The following is a 16,627-nucleotide window of genomic DNA, read 5'->3' on the forward strand; positions in this document are numbered from 1 at the left end:
CAGGTAGATACATGGAGAAGTATATAGAAATGTGGGCTATGATATCCATTAAAGAACATCAAAAGTTAAAGAAACAAGTTAATCAAGAATAAGTAGGTAAAATAAAATGATGATATAGAAACACTGACCAGTGAATCACAAGTCTGATGTATACTCTATTATTTTTCAGATGTATGAAATATGCTTCTACTACAAGCTTAAGATGAGTACACTTTCCACGTATGTCCTCATTAAAGATTGTGCTTAATTTCCAAGCTGGGCTTGGAGTCCTGGCCAATATGTTTCTCCTTGTTTTCTATACTTTCATAGTCCTAAGCCACAGACCTAAGCCCACGGACATGATCTCCTGTCAACTGGCCTTCATCCACATAGTGCTGCTCCTCACTGGAGGGGATATTTGGCTTAAAGAGATAGTTGAGTCACTGAACATTGACAATGACTTCAAATGTAAGACAACTTTTTACATAAGCAGGGTGATGAGAGGCCTCTCCATCTGCATCACCTGCCTCCTGAGTGTGTTCCAGGCTGTCACTATCAGTCCCGGTACCTCTTTGTTGAATAAATTTAAACATAAGCTAAAAAAATACATGATTTGTGCTTTCTTATTTATCTGGTTTTTCAACTTGACATTCAGTAGCAACCAGATTTTCTCTGCTGGTGCTTTTACCAATGTGAGTGAGGCCAAACAGATAAAGGTCAGTAAATCCTGTTCACTCTTCCTTTTGAACTACAACGCTGGGGCACTGATTTTAGCAGTGACAATCTCTATAGATGTGTTTCTTCTAGGAGTTATGCTGGGCGCTAGTGCATACATGGTGATTATCTTGTTCAGACATCAGAGACAACACAAGCATCTTCACAGCCTCAACCACCCTAGAGCATCTCCTGAGAAAAGGGCTACCCAGACCATCTTGCTGCTGGTGGTTTTCTTTGTGGTGATGTACTCGGTGGACTTCATCATCTCATCCACTGCAGTCCTGTTATGGATGTACGACCCAGTCATCCTGAGTGTTCAGAAGTTTGTGATGAATGTCTATCCCACAATTACTCCTTTGGTACAAATCAGTTCTGATAGCAGAATAATTGATATACTGAAAAGCTTGGAGTCAAAGTGCCACCAGATTTTTTAAAAAGGATAAATTTTCTCATTTTTAATAAAATGATTTATTTATTTTTATTTATGGGTATTGCATCAACATGTGTGTATGTGTGGATTCCTGATACCCACAGAGGTCAGAAGAAGCTATTGGCCCCACTTGACCTGGACATAGAGATGGTTGTAAGACATAATTCTGGTTCAGTTACAATTATATTTTTCCAAAATACGGATTTTTTTCTTAAACTTTTAAATAGCTAAAGTAACAAACCAAGATTCTTTATATATTTAAATAAAATTTGTGATATTACACAAGTACGTTATTGTGAGATTTCTGTTGCCAAATACTGTATAGTCCTTTAAGTTCACTGTACACCATAATTTGAAATTTCCACAGGAAATCTTTTACTCTCTCCTTTTTACTTTATATCGTAAATGTTCCTTTAACGCTGAAGTTATTTAAAGGAAGCTCCTTGCTGATATTGATATTTTACATTTTTTGTTTGAAGGGACTTTACTTCCAGTCGTTAAGAATACTGTAAATATCCTATTGTAGCTTTAACTCTCTATCCTAAGTATAGTTTCTCTGCAGCACAAAAACAATGTGGATTGAATTTTCCATTTTTAATCAAGGTTAATTAATGAGTCTTGGTCGAAAAATTCATTTCTCTGTGTATTTGAACTTGATTTCATTCACACTTTTTGAAACATTGCTGGTAACTAAAAATTGTTATTTTGAGCATCTCTTACTGTAACACAAGATGGTAGCTCCAGTTATTCTCTTGTCTCTGTCACCCCCAGCTCTACCTTTAGATGTGTTCACCACCATAGCCCACCACTGAAATTTTGTGTTTCTCTTTTATGAAAAAAATGATTTCTTTCCCATAATATATTATGGTTAGAGTTCCCTGTTCCCCTGATTCTCTTAGTTCCTCCTCTCCCTCATCAAGATACACCTTTCTGTCTCTCCTTAGAAAACAAGCAAGCATCTAAGCCCAATAATGAAATAAATATCAAGGTAAAACAAAATAAACAAATCAGAAAAAAAGAAAGCAAACAAGAAAAAATGAGATAATGAAAAAGAACAAAAAACACATACAGATAAAGAAAGGCAAGTTCATATCTAGGGATCTCATAAAAAACAGAACCCTGCCCCCATTCTATATGTTTTTCTTACCACCTGTATGAATATCATCATTGTGGATGAGTTGTCATTTCTCCTTTCAAAGAGGTTTCTTCTCTTCAAATCGAAACTTTATTAATTTTGATGGTATCCACAATTTTTCTTCTCCTGTGGAAACAAGAGCAAAACCCCTTCCTCAACATAGCACATCTCCTGGCTTCCATTGAGAGGTCAGCACATCTTTGAAATAAATCGGTTGACTTAGTTCAGCAGACTTTTCCATTATCCAATGTCTTTCTGCTGCTGTGGTTCCTTTCTCATTAGCGTTAAGAAAATTCAAGGTTAATAAAGCATTATGTAATCTATTTCTGGGGGTATTTTTGGTCCCTTTCTGTTTGTTCAGCATATCCTTTGTAGTACGATTTGATCTTTCTATAACTGCCTAACCTGTAGGATTATTTGGTATACCTGTAATGTGTTTTATATTATAATAATCAAAAAAGTGTTTCATTTTCTTAGATACATATGCTGGACCATTATCTGTCTTTATTTGTGCAGGTATACCCATGATGGTCATAACTTCCAATAAATGTGTGTTTACTGAATCAGCCTTTTCTGAGCTCAGGGCAGTAGCCCATTGAAAACCTGAATACGTGTCTATGGTGTGGTGTACATATTTCAATTTACCAAATTCCATAAAGTGGAACACATCCATCTGCCAGATTTCATTTCTCTTAGTACCCTTTGGGTTACTCCCTGCAGGCAACAGTGTTTGATTATAGAAAGAACAAGTAGGACATCTCTTTATAATGTCCTTAGCTTGTTGCCATGTAATGGAAAATTCTTTCTTTAGGCCTTTACTATTGACATGATGCTTCTTATGAAATTCTGAGGCCTGCAACATACTTCCAATCAATAATTGATCAATCTCAAGGTTGCCTTATGCTAGAGGACCAGGCAGACCTGTATGGGACCAGATGTGTGTTATGTACATCAGACAAAGCCTGTTCCTGATTATGTCTTGTACCTGGATAAACAATGAAGTCAACTCTGTGTAATCTGGTATAAATTCAGCACTTTCAATATGCAAGATAACTCTTTCTGCATATTGTGAATCTGTAACTATATTAAGAGGTTCTTTAAAATCCCTTAGCACCATAAGAATGGCATATAATTCTGCCTTCTGGACAGAATTATAAGGGCTTTGTTCCACCTTACTCAATTCATCTGACTTGTAACCTGCTTTCCCTGATTTGTTTGCATCAGTATAGAACGTACGGGCTCCAGTTATTGGAGCATCACGTACAATTCTAGGAAGAATCCGAGAAGTTCTCCTTATGAGGTTAAGTCTACCACTTTTGGGATAGTTGCTATTAATTTCTCCCAAAAAATTAGCACAAGCTCTTTGCCATGGTTCATTGTCTTCCCACAACTTTTTTATTTCTTCAGTAGTAAAAGGCACTATAATTTCTGCTGGGTCTATACCTGCTAGTTGACGAAGTCTCAGCTTACCTTTTATAATTAATTCAGAGACTTTTTCCACATAAGTTTTTAATTTTTTACTTGGTTTATTAGGTATAAATATCCACTCTAAAATAATATCTTCCCTCTGCATTAGAATCCCTGTAGGAGAAATTCTGGAAGGCAATGTGACTAGGATGCAGCTAAGATTTGGGTTCACCCTATCCACATGTGCCTCCTGTAATTTTTCCTCAGTCATTGTCAGTTCCTTTTCTGCTTTGGCTGTCAGTTTTCTTGGACTATTCAAATCTTTATCATCATGTAAGGTTCTGTTTAAATGAACACTTAGATCAGGTGTTATCCCAACAGCTGGTCATAGACTGGAAATGTCTCCTAACAATCTTTGGAAGTCATTAAGTGTCTTTAACCAGTCTCTCCTAATTTGTGCCTTTTGCGTTTTAATTTTCTCTAACCCTATTCTGTAACCTAGGTAATTAATAGAGTTTCCTCTTTGAATCTTTTCAGGGGCAATTTGTAATCCCCACCTAGGCAAGACTTTCTTTACTTCTTCAAACATCCTTTCTAAAGTATCTTTATTTGAATCAGATAACAAGATGTCATCCATGTAATGATAAATTATGAACTTGGGGAATTGTTTACAAATTATTTCCAATGGCTTACTTAACAAAATATTGGCACAATGTAGGACTATTGAGCATACCCTGTGGGAGGATAGTCCATTGATATCTTCTATTAGGCTGAGAATTATTATAAGTAGGCACTGTGAAGGCAATTTTTTCTCTATTTTTCTTGTAACAGTATAGTGAAAAAACAGTCTTTCAAATCAACAACTATAAGAGGCCATCCTTTTGGTAATAGAGAAGGCAAAGGAATTCCAGATTGTAGTGGGCCCATAGGTTGAATTACATTGATGACAGCTCTTAAATCTGTCACCATTCTCCATTTACCAGATTTCTTTTTTACAACAAACACAGGAGAATTCCAAGGGCTGGTTGATTCTTCAATATGGTGAGCATCTAGTTGCTCTTGCACCAGCTGTTCCAATGCCTGTAATTTATCTTCAGCTAGAGGCCACTGTTTGATCCATATTGGCTTCTCAGTTAGCCATTTTAAAGGGAGGGCTGTTGGTACCTCTAAAGGTTTGGTATTTGCTGTACGTTCTTGTACAGCCTGAATGGCTGGTGACCTTTTTCCATAATACCTCATCATATCTTTCCCAGAATTATGAGTTCCTGGAACTACAGGAATGTTGATCTGGGTATTCCATTGCTGTAGCAAGTCATGGCCCCATAAATTTATTGCAATATTGGCTATATATGGCCTTAGTCTTCCTATTTGCCCTTTGAGCCCTGCATAGGGGCTCAAACCCATCTTGTGCTTTCTTTTACACGAGATAGGGTTCCAATTCCTAGGAACTGAACATCTACCTCTTGAAGAGGCCAATTCGGATGCCAAGATTCTGGAGTAATGATACTTATATCCGCACCTGTGTCTAATAAGCCTTCAATAAAAGTGCCATTTATACAGACTCTTAGCTTTTGTCTTTGATCATTAATAGAAGTCTGCCAAAATATACGTTTACTCTGTCCTACTGGGTTTTTTGACTCATCCTCCATGTGTAATTCATCATTTAGACCAGTATTACTTTTTACAGCAGAAACTGGAGCTTTTAATTTTCTTGGTGAGGCACGTTCTCCACTGTGACTGGGAATGACTGGGCCACTGTTGACTTGGGGGCCTGCGAGAGGCCCCTCAAGGAGTTTCCCGATGATATCGGGTTGCCCCATCTGCCTGTTGTTGACCTGCATTCGTTGGACCAATGCCGGCCTTTACCGCATCTCCTACATATACCTGAAGGCCAAGGTCTCCTATTTTTGTCATTCCCAGAAGAGATATTATTCCTAGAAATTCTTTACCTGCAATCCCTTTGCAAATGTCCACATTTACCACAATTAAAACACCTGGCAGTTTGATGTCTCCTCATTGCTTTGGAAATCACTTCTCCTACCCAAGATTCATCATTATAGCTAAACATCTCAACATTCATCGTATGCTGAATCCATTCATCCATAGGTGATGATCTAGACTTTAAAGGCCCAATTATCTTTTTGCATTCTATGTTTGCATTCTCAAAAGCTAGAGATTCAAGAAGTATTTGTCTAGCTTCTGGGTCTGTTACCCCTATGTCCAGAGCCTTAATTAATCTTTACAAAAAGTCAATAAAGGGTTCTCTCTGTCCCTGCCTAATCCTGGTATATGATTCAACTCTTTTTGCTGGATCTTGTATCCTATTCCAAGCATTTAAAGCTGCTTGGTGACATAGACACAGTACTTCATCGTCATAAAGAGCTTGGACCTGTGGATCAGCATATTCTCCTGCACCAAGAATTTGATCTTGGGAAACCTCAATACCTTTTGCTCTTCCTTGCTGTTCCATATGTTTGGATTCTTCTCTGAAATAAATTCCAAACATCAAGGAAGGTCCATTATCTAAAACTGCAGACACTAACTGATGGAAATCATGGGGGTTAGCTCTAGCATTAGAAGCCCAAGTCTTTATCATTTCCTTTACATATGCATTGTGCAAGCCAAAATTAACAACAGCTTGCTTAATTTCTTTCAGATCATTCATTGCTATTGGTATCCATCTAGCTTCTCTGACTCCCTTTGAGCCTTTAGAAGTTGACGCTTTGTCAGAATTAAGTACAGGGTATGTCGCTAGAACCCTGGGTAAGCCAGTTCTAATAGCTGGTGGAGGCATTGTATCCTGTCCTTGTGCCTCCTTACTCTGTTCACCAGCTGCAATAATTTCTCCAATCTTTTCAAACCTTTTTATCATTGTCTCTATTAAATCCTGAATCTCCTGACCTGTATATATTTCCAGTGATTTCACTGAGGTATCAATTTTTTGGTCCCCATTCTGCTCCTGTGATTCCAAAGCTTTAATTTTTTCCTTCAAAGATAACATGTCCTCCTTAAACTTTTCTTGTATATCATGTAGATTCCCATCTTGGAGGTACATTCTGTCTGTTACCTTATCAAAACTTTGTGATAAACTCTGAAGGTCAAATTCAACAGCTTGAACCCTTTCAGGTAACTTTCTAATACCCTTGGATATGGAATCAATTTTGTCTGTCATAGTATCCACTTGTTCAGATAACCTCTGATTTTCAATAATTTTATTCCTGTCAATTAGTTGTTCATTATTAGTTCGTAAAGATTCTATCATTCTTAGGAGTGCCATATTCTTCTGTTCATTATTAGTTTGTAAAGATTCTATCGTTCTTAGGAGTGCCATATTCTTCCTTAATGATAGAATATGGAAAAGAAAACTGAAGCCTAGTAACAAGCAAATTAAGGTATTCCCATAAGCATATAAACCTTGTATGATGTAATTCATTGTATTAGTAAATATAAAATTACTAATCCATTGTATTAGTGAAAACAAAGCAGTAAAATTTGCGTTAGAAACGAAAATTGCCATATTACCTATTATCCAGCAGGTGGCGCTGTTGCAGAGTCGCGATGAAAACATGGTCCTGTTTCAGTGTCTTAGTAGATGTTAAAAACTAGAAAATGCAAGTTTCTCAACAAAGTAAATGTAATTAAATCAATTCCAGAGACGGAACCAGAAACCCAGAATCCAGGGGTAGAGAAGAGCAATCTGGAAGCTGCTTATGCCTCCACGTGACAGAGTCACCCTGAGGGGTTGCAGCTTTCAGCAACAGCGTGCTCTGGTTCGCGCCACTTTAAGAGCTGTGCTTGCAAGGGAGATTTAAAAACAACTCAGAAAAGAACAAACCACGGGAGGCCAAGGCCGCCGCTGCAAGGCACAGGCAGCGGCTGAGGAAGGGACGGCTCCCGCCAAGCCGAACTAGCGCCCGCCAAGCTGAACTCGCGGCCGCCAAGCCGAACTTCCGGCCGCCAAGCCGAACTCGCGGCTGCGAGCCCAAGCCGAACTCGCGGCTGCGAGCCGGGAGAGGTTCTAAAACCAAACGTTGGGTGCCAAAATGAAGGCGTAAGTCACAAACAATGCCACACCAATTTGGGATTATGATTAATAGGGTGATATTTATTTAAAGGGGAAAAAACTTACAGATCACTGTCCCAGGCAACAGCCCTCTACGCAATCAGGAGTCTAGTCGCCAGCGGAGCAGGAAGTGAAGAGAAAGAGGAGAGGGAAGTGGCTGCTTTTTTAAAGGGAGAGAGACCACGCCCCAATGGGCTGGTATCTCAGCGGCTATTGGCTGGAGGAGTGGGAGGACCTCCCGCAACAAGGTGTGGATTTGGGGTGTAGGTGTTGAAGGAAGTGTGTCACTGTGAACTTTGAGGTCTCTTCTGTTGAAGCTTCACTCAGTGTGACAGTCAGCTTTCTGTTGCCTGCAAGATGTAGGACTCTCAGCTACTTCTCCAGCACTCTGTCTGCCTGCCCGCTGTTGCTCCTACCATGCTGATAATGAACTGGACCTCTGAAAATATCAGTAAGCTACCCCAATTAAACGTTTTCCTTTATAAAAGTTGCTGTGGTCATAGTATCTCTTCACAGCAATCAAATCTCTAAGACAGACTTCAAGTATATATTTAGCAGGTATGTTGAGTGTACATTCTTGTCTTCTTGCTGATTTTAGTTCTATTGCTTAAATTTCTCTACATTTAAGTTGATATTAGATATGGGCTTGCTATAAACTTCCTTTAATGTGTTTAGTTATGTACCTTGTATCCCCAATATTTCCAAGACTTTTCTCATGTAGGGGTTTTGGATTTTTTCAAGAGACTTTTCTTCATCTAATAAGATGATCATGTGGTATTTTGTCTTTCAGACTGTTAATATGGTGTATTATTTTTTTTTTATCAATTTATGTATGTTGAATCATCCCTGCATCTCTGAATGATGTTTACTTAATCACAGTGGATGATGTGTTTGATGATTTCTTGGATTGGGTTTGCAGGTATTTTATTGATAAATTTGTACGTCTACGTTCCTAAGGAAAATTTATCTGAATCACTTTCTTTATTGGGTCTTTATGTAGCTTATGTATCAGGTAAATTGGAACTAATTCAAAAAATTGGGCTGTATTCTTTCATTTTTTAATTTGGTGAATAATTTGAGGAATATTGTGGGGTGGTGGTTTGAATAAGAATGGCCCCCAGAAGCTCATAGATTTCAATGCTTAGGGACTGATACTATTTGATTGATTAGTGTGGCTAGGTGTTTGGAGGAAGGTATGTCTCTCTGGGGATAGGTTTTGAGGTTTCAAAAGCCCAAGCCAGACCCAGTGGCTCTCTCCATTCCTGCTGCCTGTGAATCTGGATGCAGAACTCTCAGTGCCTTCTCCAACATCATGTCTGCATGGCACCATGCTCCCCACCATGATGATAATGGACTAAAATCTGAACTGTAAACAAGCTCTGATTAAACACTTTCTTTTATAAGAGCTTCCATGTTCATGGTGTCTCTTCACACAACCAAACACAGGCCAAAACATGAAATTAACTCCCGTTTGGAAGTCACAGGGAATTTGGTGCTAAAACTTTTTTGTCCTGGTTTTTTGGATTTTTTTGTTTGTTTGGTTGGTTTTGTTTTTTGTTTTTTTGTTTTTTGTATGGTTGGGAGACTCATAATTATTGCTTCTAATCCATTGATGTATTGGCCTGTTTAGCTTTCTTATTTAACCTGATTTGACTATGGGATATCAGACTTATTGATCAAATTGTGTACTTCATATGCAGAGATCAACAATGGAGTCAAGACTATTATGAGGTTCCCACTGAAACAGTTTGCTTAAGCTAATCGGAGCCCACTATCTCCAGTCTGACAGTGAGGGAACCAACATAGGACCAAATTAGGCACTCAAGATGAGGGTAACAGTTACCTGGCAGGGGCACACTCTGTTACCAGTGGTAGTGAATCCATGATTTTCCCTACTGTTTCTACTTGCTTTTTGAAACCCATTCTCTTTGGAGGGATACCTTGCTCAGCCTAGATACAGTGGGAATGGCTTTTGACTCAAAGCAATATGCTAGACTTTGCTAACTTTCCATGGAGGACCTTACCATATTCTACCAAATGTGTAGTTTGCCTACAGAATGTTTTGGTCTAGGGTGTAAGTGTGACTTGTTTTGTTCTAAAAACAGAATGGTTATCTAGGAATGTAGCCCACAACCTTCAACTGGTCTGTTCCTTTTCTTGTATAATGTAAATGAAGTGTTTTTCTTACTCCTACCACTTGGGGTTGGTATATTTTAAGTAATTTGAAAATAAACATAGGTGATTTCAGTATTCACTGGAACTGCCTCCTGGTACTGTTCTGTGTTTTCTGTTTTATTGTTTTCATGTCTTTGTATTCTTTATTTATATTTCTATTTCCCATGCCCTTACACTGGCAAGTGTCAGAGAGTCCAGTTTGATCACATGGTCCATCAGTCCCAGTCCAGCTGGCCTTGATGAGCTCCCATTAGATCAGCCCCACCATCTCAGTGGGTGGGCACACCTCTCGCAGTCCTGACTTCCTTGCTCATGTTCTCCCTTCTTCTACTCCTCATTTGGACCTTGGGAGCTCAGTCCACTGCTCCAATGTGGGTCTCTGTCTCTAGCTTCATCCATCACCAGATGAAGGGTTTATGGTGATATGCAAGATATTCATCAGTATGGCTATAGGATAGAGCCATTTCAGGCTCCCTCTCCTTGGCTGCCTAAGGATTTAGTTGGAGACATCTCCAAGGACATCTGGGAACACCTCTAGAGTCAAGTCTCTTGCCAACCCTAAAATGGCTCCCTAAATTAAGATTTATACTTCCCTGTTTCCATATCCACTCTTCCTCCATCCCAACCGTCCCATTCCCCCAAGCTCTCCCCATCCTCCCCTTCTCACTTTTTTCTCCCATCTCGCCTTACCCCTACCCCACCCCCACCCCCAAGTTTCCAATTTTTGCCTGGCCGTCTTGTATCCTTCCAATATAAAGGAGGATAACTATATGTTTTTCTTTGGGTTCACCTTTTTTTAAAGCTTCTCTAGGATCATGAATTATAGGCTCAATGTCTTTATTTATGACAAGAATCCACTTATGAGTACATACCATATTCATCTTTTTGAGTCTGGGTTACCACACTCAGGATAGTGTTTTCTGTTTCCATCCATTTGCATGCAAAAGTCAAGATGTCATTGTTTTTTACTGCTGAGTAGTACTCTAATGCATACATATTCCACACTTTCTTTATCCATTCTTTGATTGAGGGGCATCTAGGTTATTTCCAGGTTCTGGCTATTACAAATAAAACTGCTATGAACATAATTAAAGAAATGCTTTTGTAGTATGCTAGGGCATCTCTTGGGTATATATAGCATAAAATATCTTGGGATAACTCTAACCAAGAAAGTGAAAGATCTGTTTGAAAAGAACTTTAAGTCTTTGAAGAAAGAAATTGAAGAGGATACCAGAAAATGGAAGGATCTCCCTTGCTCTTGGATTGGGAGGATCAACATAGTAAAAATGGCAGTTCTACCAAAATCAATCTATAGATTCATTGCAATCCCCATCAAAATCCCAACAAAATTCTTCACAGACCATGAGAGAACAATAATCAACTTTATATGGAAAAACAAAAAACCCAGGATAGCCAAAACAAGTCTATACAATAAAGGTACTTCAGGAGGAATTACCATCCCTGACTTCAAACTCTATTACAGAGCTACAGTAATGAACACAGCTTGGTATTAGCACAAAAACAGAGATGTTGATGAATGGAATCGAATAGAAGGCCCGGATTTTACCCACAAACCTATGAACCCCTGATTTTTAACAAAGGAGCTAAAAGCATACAATGGAAGAAAGAGAGCATCTTCAACAAATGGTGCTGGCACAAGTGGATGTCAACCTGTAGAAGAATGAAAAAAGATCCATATCTATCACCATGCACAAAACTCATGTCCAAAAGGATTAAAGACCTCAATGTCAATCTGATCACACTGAACCTGATAGAAGAGAAAGTGGGACATACTGTACAACACATAGGCACAGGAGACCACTTCCTACATATAACCCCAGTAGCACAGACAATAAGGGCAACATTGAATAAATGGGACCTCCTAAACCTGAGAAGCTTCTGTAAAATAAAGGACACCGTCATTAAGACAAAAAGGCAATCTACAGACTGGGAGAAGATCTTCACCAACACCGCAACAGATAAACGTCTCATTTCTAAAATATATAAAGAACTCAAGAAACTAGACTTTAAAATGCTATTTAACCCAATTAAAAAAATGGGGCACTGAACTGAACAGAGAATTCTCAACAGAAGAAGAGTAAGTATTGGTGAAGTACGAATACACAGGCACATGGAATATTTATATAAGGCTCATTAAGTAACTGTGGTAAAAAGGAACAATTTAAATTCACAGTATTTTGAGGCCCCAGAGAAACTACACTTAGGAAAGATAATTGAAGCTACAATAGAATATTTAACCTACTCTTGATGACTGAGAGTATATTAAATATCCATCAAAAGAAATACGTTAAAGTCAGTATCAGCAAGGACCATCCTTTGAGCAACCTCAACATCGGGGAATATTTATGAAATAAATTAAAGATGAAAGAGTAAGAGACTTTCTGAAGAAATTTCAAATTATGGTGTACAATAAACTTAAAGGATGCTATATATCTTGGCAGCAGAAATGTCACAAAAATGTATATGTGTAATACCACAAATTTTATTTAAAATATGGAGAATCTTAATTTTCTATTTGAACAATTACAGAGTTTAAGAAGTATATGTTTTAGGAAAAATTAGTTGTGGCTGCAAAAGAATGACACCTTACAAATATCTGTCTGTCTGTCCAGCTCAAAGGGGACAAGGACAATGGCCTCTTCTGAACTTGTGGGTGCCAGGAATTCACACATACATACATGCTGACCCAATACTCATAAATATAAAAACATAAATAAATCATTCTATTAAAGTGAGAAAAATTATCCCCTTTTTAAAATGTGGTGGCACACGGACTGCATGTCTTTCAGCATATTGATTATTCTGTTATCAGAACTGATTTGTACCAAAGGAGTAATTGTGGGATAGACATTAATCACAAACTTCTGAACACTCAGGATTACTGGATTGTACATCCATAACAGGACTGCAGTGGATGAGATGATGAAGTCCACCCAGTACATGACCACAAAGGAAATCACCAGCAGCAAGATGGTCTGGGTGGCCCTTTTCTCAGGAGATGCTCTCAGGTGGCTGAGGCTGTGAAGATGCTTATGTTGCCTCTGATGTCTGAGCAAGATGATCACCATATATGCACTTGTGGCCAGCATAACTCCTACAAGAAATACATCTCTGCAGGTTGCCACTGTTAAAATCAGTGCCCTGATGATGTAGTTCATGGAGAAGAGTGAACAGAATTTAGTGACCTTCATCTGGTTGGTCTCACTCATGTTGGAAAAAGTACCAGTATAAAAGATCCAGTTGCTAATGAATAACAAGTTGAAAGACCAAATAAATAAGAAAGCACAAATCATGTACTTTTTTAGTTTATATTTAAATTTTGCCAAGAAAGAGGAACTGGGACTGATAGTGACAGCCTGGAACACACTCAGGAGGCAGGTGACACAGATGGAGAGGCCTCTCATCACCCTGCTTATGTAAAAAGTTGTCTTACATTTGAAGTCATTTTCAATGTTCAGTGACTCAAATATGTCCCAAAGCCAAATATCCCCTCCAGTGATGATCAGCAGTGTGTGAATGAAGGCCAGTTGACAGGAGATAATGTCCGTGGACTTAGGTCTGTTACCTAGAATTACGAAAGTGTAGAAAACAAGGAGAAACATATTGGCCAGGACTCCAAGTCCAGCTTGGAAATTAAGGACATTCTTCAATGAGGACATAAGTGGAAAGTGTATTCATTTTAGGAGAATGATATGAAAAAATGAAATTTATGACCTGGCAATGCTGAAGCATGCATGGGCAGCCCAAATATGGTGGTTCTGTTGACCCTGTCCATATTGGGTTTCATAGTCTAAATTGATGATGATGATTACTGACCAGGTCTCATTCTCAAGAGGGCACCAGATCCCAATAGAGACGGTTGTGGACACTTATTTCATATACCTGAAAAAATTATATATTATTCACGAAAGTCGTTATTCATGGTCACTATGTATGTTTTACCTATTTATTCTTTATTAACCCATCTCTTTATTTCAAGTTCCACATTAGACTTGACCTATGTTTCTATATAATCTCAATATATCTCCTGGATAGACAGCATTCTCACCCACATCCAACACAGCTTGCACACTCATGTGCCTGTATTGCACCTAGACCTCATGCCTTAGAAATTGAATCCTACTGATTTGACTTACATTGCCTCATTTTATAGTTAACACTGGAAACAGCAGTGATGAGAAAACAGGAGCATAATCATATTTGTACAACTGATTAAAATTATGTTGTTCTGGGGAGAAATCACAAAAGAAATCCAAAAGAGTGAGGTGAGTCAGTCTCATATTTTATAATTTTAATAAGCTCCATTTTACAACTATCCATGTTTTCATTCATAATTTTGATGGAATCAGAGTTGATAATTCATGATAATCCCACTATTTAGTCAGTACAATGTCTATCTCAATTCATCTATTTTTATTTTCCTTTTTCAATGAACTCACCACCCCAGAATCTGGGATTAAAGACAATGATACAGTTGGAGTTCATTAGTGCAGTTTCCACACCGTATTAATTTTATAACCATTATTGTTATAAATGCTCCTAGATGTCTCCAAGTTTACTTTCCATCCTATTTAAAACTTGTGTAAAATCTACTAATGGTTTAAAGAACTAACTCCCAACTATCAAGACAAATGCTATTTTTGCTTATTTTTTACAGCAGGTCAGTGGGGTTGGTAAATCATTACTAGTATGATTCCTTTCGGTTTTTTCATCCATCCTTTGTTACTTTACCTTCCTATTCCATCGTCTGTATTTATATCCTCCTCTTTGACTAAGGAACCCCCATTTTTCCCTATCAGATAATTGGTCTCCTTCTACTCCCCTGTACCTTCCTCCCACCTCCTTCTATATGTACTTCCTTCCTCCCTGCTAAGAAGCCCACACTTTCCCATTTCCCTGATAAGATCACTTGTACCCTGTTATGCTTCTCTCCATTGCTACCCACAATCAACCCCATCTTGGCCATGGTCCCATTGTGCTTTCCTGATATCTGTAGTTTACACAGGAAATACTCTCATCTGAAGATGTGGAGCTAGGAGCCCCAAACAATAAAGAGCATGTGACACCAAGAAAAACACTGCTTTCAACACATTGTGACAAACATGAACTTGCCAAAGATGACCACATAGTGATCCTGTTTTAGAATCTCTGTTTTAATAGATTCCTTCCCATGCAGTGGAAATCAAGGGCCCCAGTGTCATCATATGTCACCAACACACAGACAATTTTTTTACTTTCAACAAATAGTCTTAGCTTGAGTGCTGATGTTAGTTATTTCGTCTGGTTGCCAGTATTATTATTTTAGAAAATTAGTATAATTCATTACTTTAACATCAACTTTGTGGTAGAGAAATAGAAAACTATATCTACTAAGATTCTTGTGACAAAGAGAAGCCAATTGTGTTCTCAAGATCAATTGTATATTCCACATACATAGCTGCATGCATGCATATATAGCAATATTGCTGAAGTCAGTATATGAGAGCACTCTATTACATCCCCACGAATATGACAACATAAATCATACATTTTACATATATACATTATGTTTGCTTTTAAAACTTGATCTAGTAAAAGAATAGGTTGAGTCCAATTGCCAGAGCCAAACATATGATTCTCCCACCAACAAACATTTACAGTAGCTTCACATTGGCATTCTGTTTTTTTAAAAATATTCCAGGATGCAAGTTGAGAGACGGCACAGTGGTTCAGAGCATGTTTTCTCTTGAATACGATATGGGCTAGGTTCCCCGCAATGATATGGTGGCTCATAACCATCTGTAACTCTAGTTGTATGGAATCTATTTCCTTTTCTGATATTGTAAGCAAGTAGTACACAGATATACATGCATGTAAAATACATATATATGTAAAATAAAAGAAATAAATATTAAAGAAAGAAACAAAGAAAATATGTTATCAGATTTATTTGGGATAATAATTAATTCAAGGCTTGGTCTCTAAACTGACAGAACTGAAGCACATTCCAATTTTAAAACTGCAAATGGACAAACACTGTATATATATAAACATTTGTATTCATTGTAGATCTATAATTTTTAATATGGAATTGTAAAATAAATAAAATAAAAAGATGATAATAGAAGGTAAAGATGGTAATTAAATTTATTTTCTTATCTGAAAGCTATGGACTTCAACCTCTCTACTTTATATCCATTGCATAGTAAATATTTGTCACCTACATAAAATGACACTTCTTCTCATTCCTTATGTGGTGTCTTTCCCTGGAGTGTACTAGAGTTGAGACTGGAACAGAAAAAGCATAACTATCATAGCTGCAAACTGAGTTTTCAATATATACATAAACTAAGAAAAGTCATTCATTTTATTTGAAAAAAATGCAGTGCTTGGAATTTCATATTAGTTTATGTTGTAGTACTTAGTAGTAAGGACCTAACCCAAAGTGTATCCATAAGTCTTCATAATAGTAACATTCCATCACTCTTAATGGGATCCAGACCAAAAACTTAGCAGGCAGCAGGCAGCTGTCTGAAGAAATGTGCAACAAAAGAAACAAAGAGCTGTTTCCTGCATAACTCTACGATCTTCTGGAAAAAATCACGTTCCCTCTTCATTATCACAGTATTTAATTTTAGAACAGACTTGTTTTGTGAATTTATGATAGTATTTTCATTCTTCTGGAGGAGATAGTAATATAATGAACATAAAACATATTAGA

The 16,627-nt window shown here is 37.8% G+C and overlaps 2 protein-coding genes across 2 annotated transcripts; one reads left to right on the plus strand and one right to left on the minus strand.

Annotated features, from left to right (window-relative positions):
- The first annotated feature begins 221 nt into the window (after nucleotides 1-221).
- Nucleotides 222-1,130, plus strand: LOC142839187 (vomeronasal type-1 receptor 90-like). The gene has a single exon (XM_075955115.1). It carries the CDS (start codon nucleotides 222-224, stop codon nucleotides 1,128-1,130), a length of 909 nt encoding a protein of 302 aa, XP_075811230.1.
- Nucleotides 1,131-12,668: 11,538 nt separating this feature from the next.
- On the minus strand, nucleotides 12,669-13,586 carry LOC142839148 (vomeronasal type-1 receptor 90-like). Its single transcript, XM_075955074.1, has one exon. The coding sequence runs from the start codon at nucleotides 13,584-13,586 to the stop codon at nucleotides 12,669-12,671; it is 918 nt and encodes a 305-aa protein (XP_075811189.1).
- Nucleotides 13,587-16,627: the final 3,041 nt, after the last annotated feature.

The sequence above is a fragment of the Microtus pennsylvanicus genome, chromosome 21 (genome assembly GCF_037038515.1).
Source record: "Microtus pennsylvanicus isolate mMicPen1 chromosome 21, mMicPen1.hap1, whole genome shotgun sequence".
NCBI lineage: Eukaryota > Metazoa > Chordata > Mammalia > Rodentia > Cricetidae > Microtus > Microtus pennsylvanicus.

Bases quoted from the DNA above. Each gene is read 5' to 3' on its own strand.
- LOC142839187 (XM_075955115.1), top strand. From the start codon at position 222: ATGTCCTCATTAAAGATTGTGCTTAATTTCCAAGCTGGGCTTGGAGTC.
- LOC142839148 (XM_075955074.1), bottom strand. From the start codon at position 13,586: ATGTCCTCATTGAAGAATGTCCTTAATTTCCAAGCTGGACTTGGAGTC.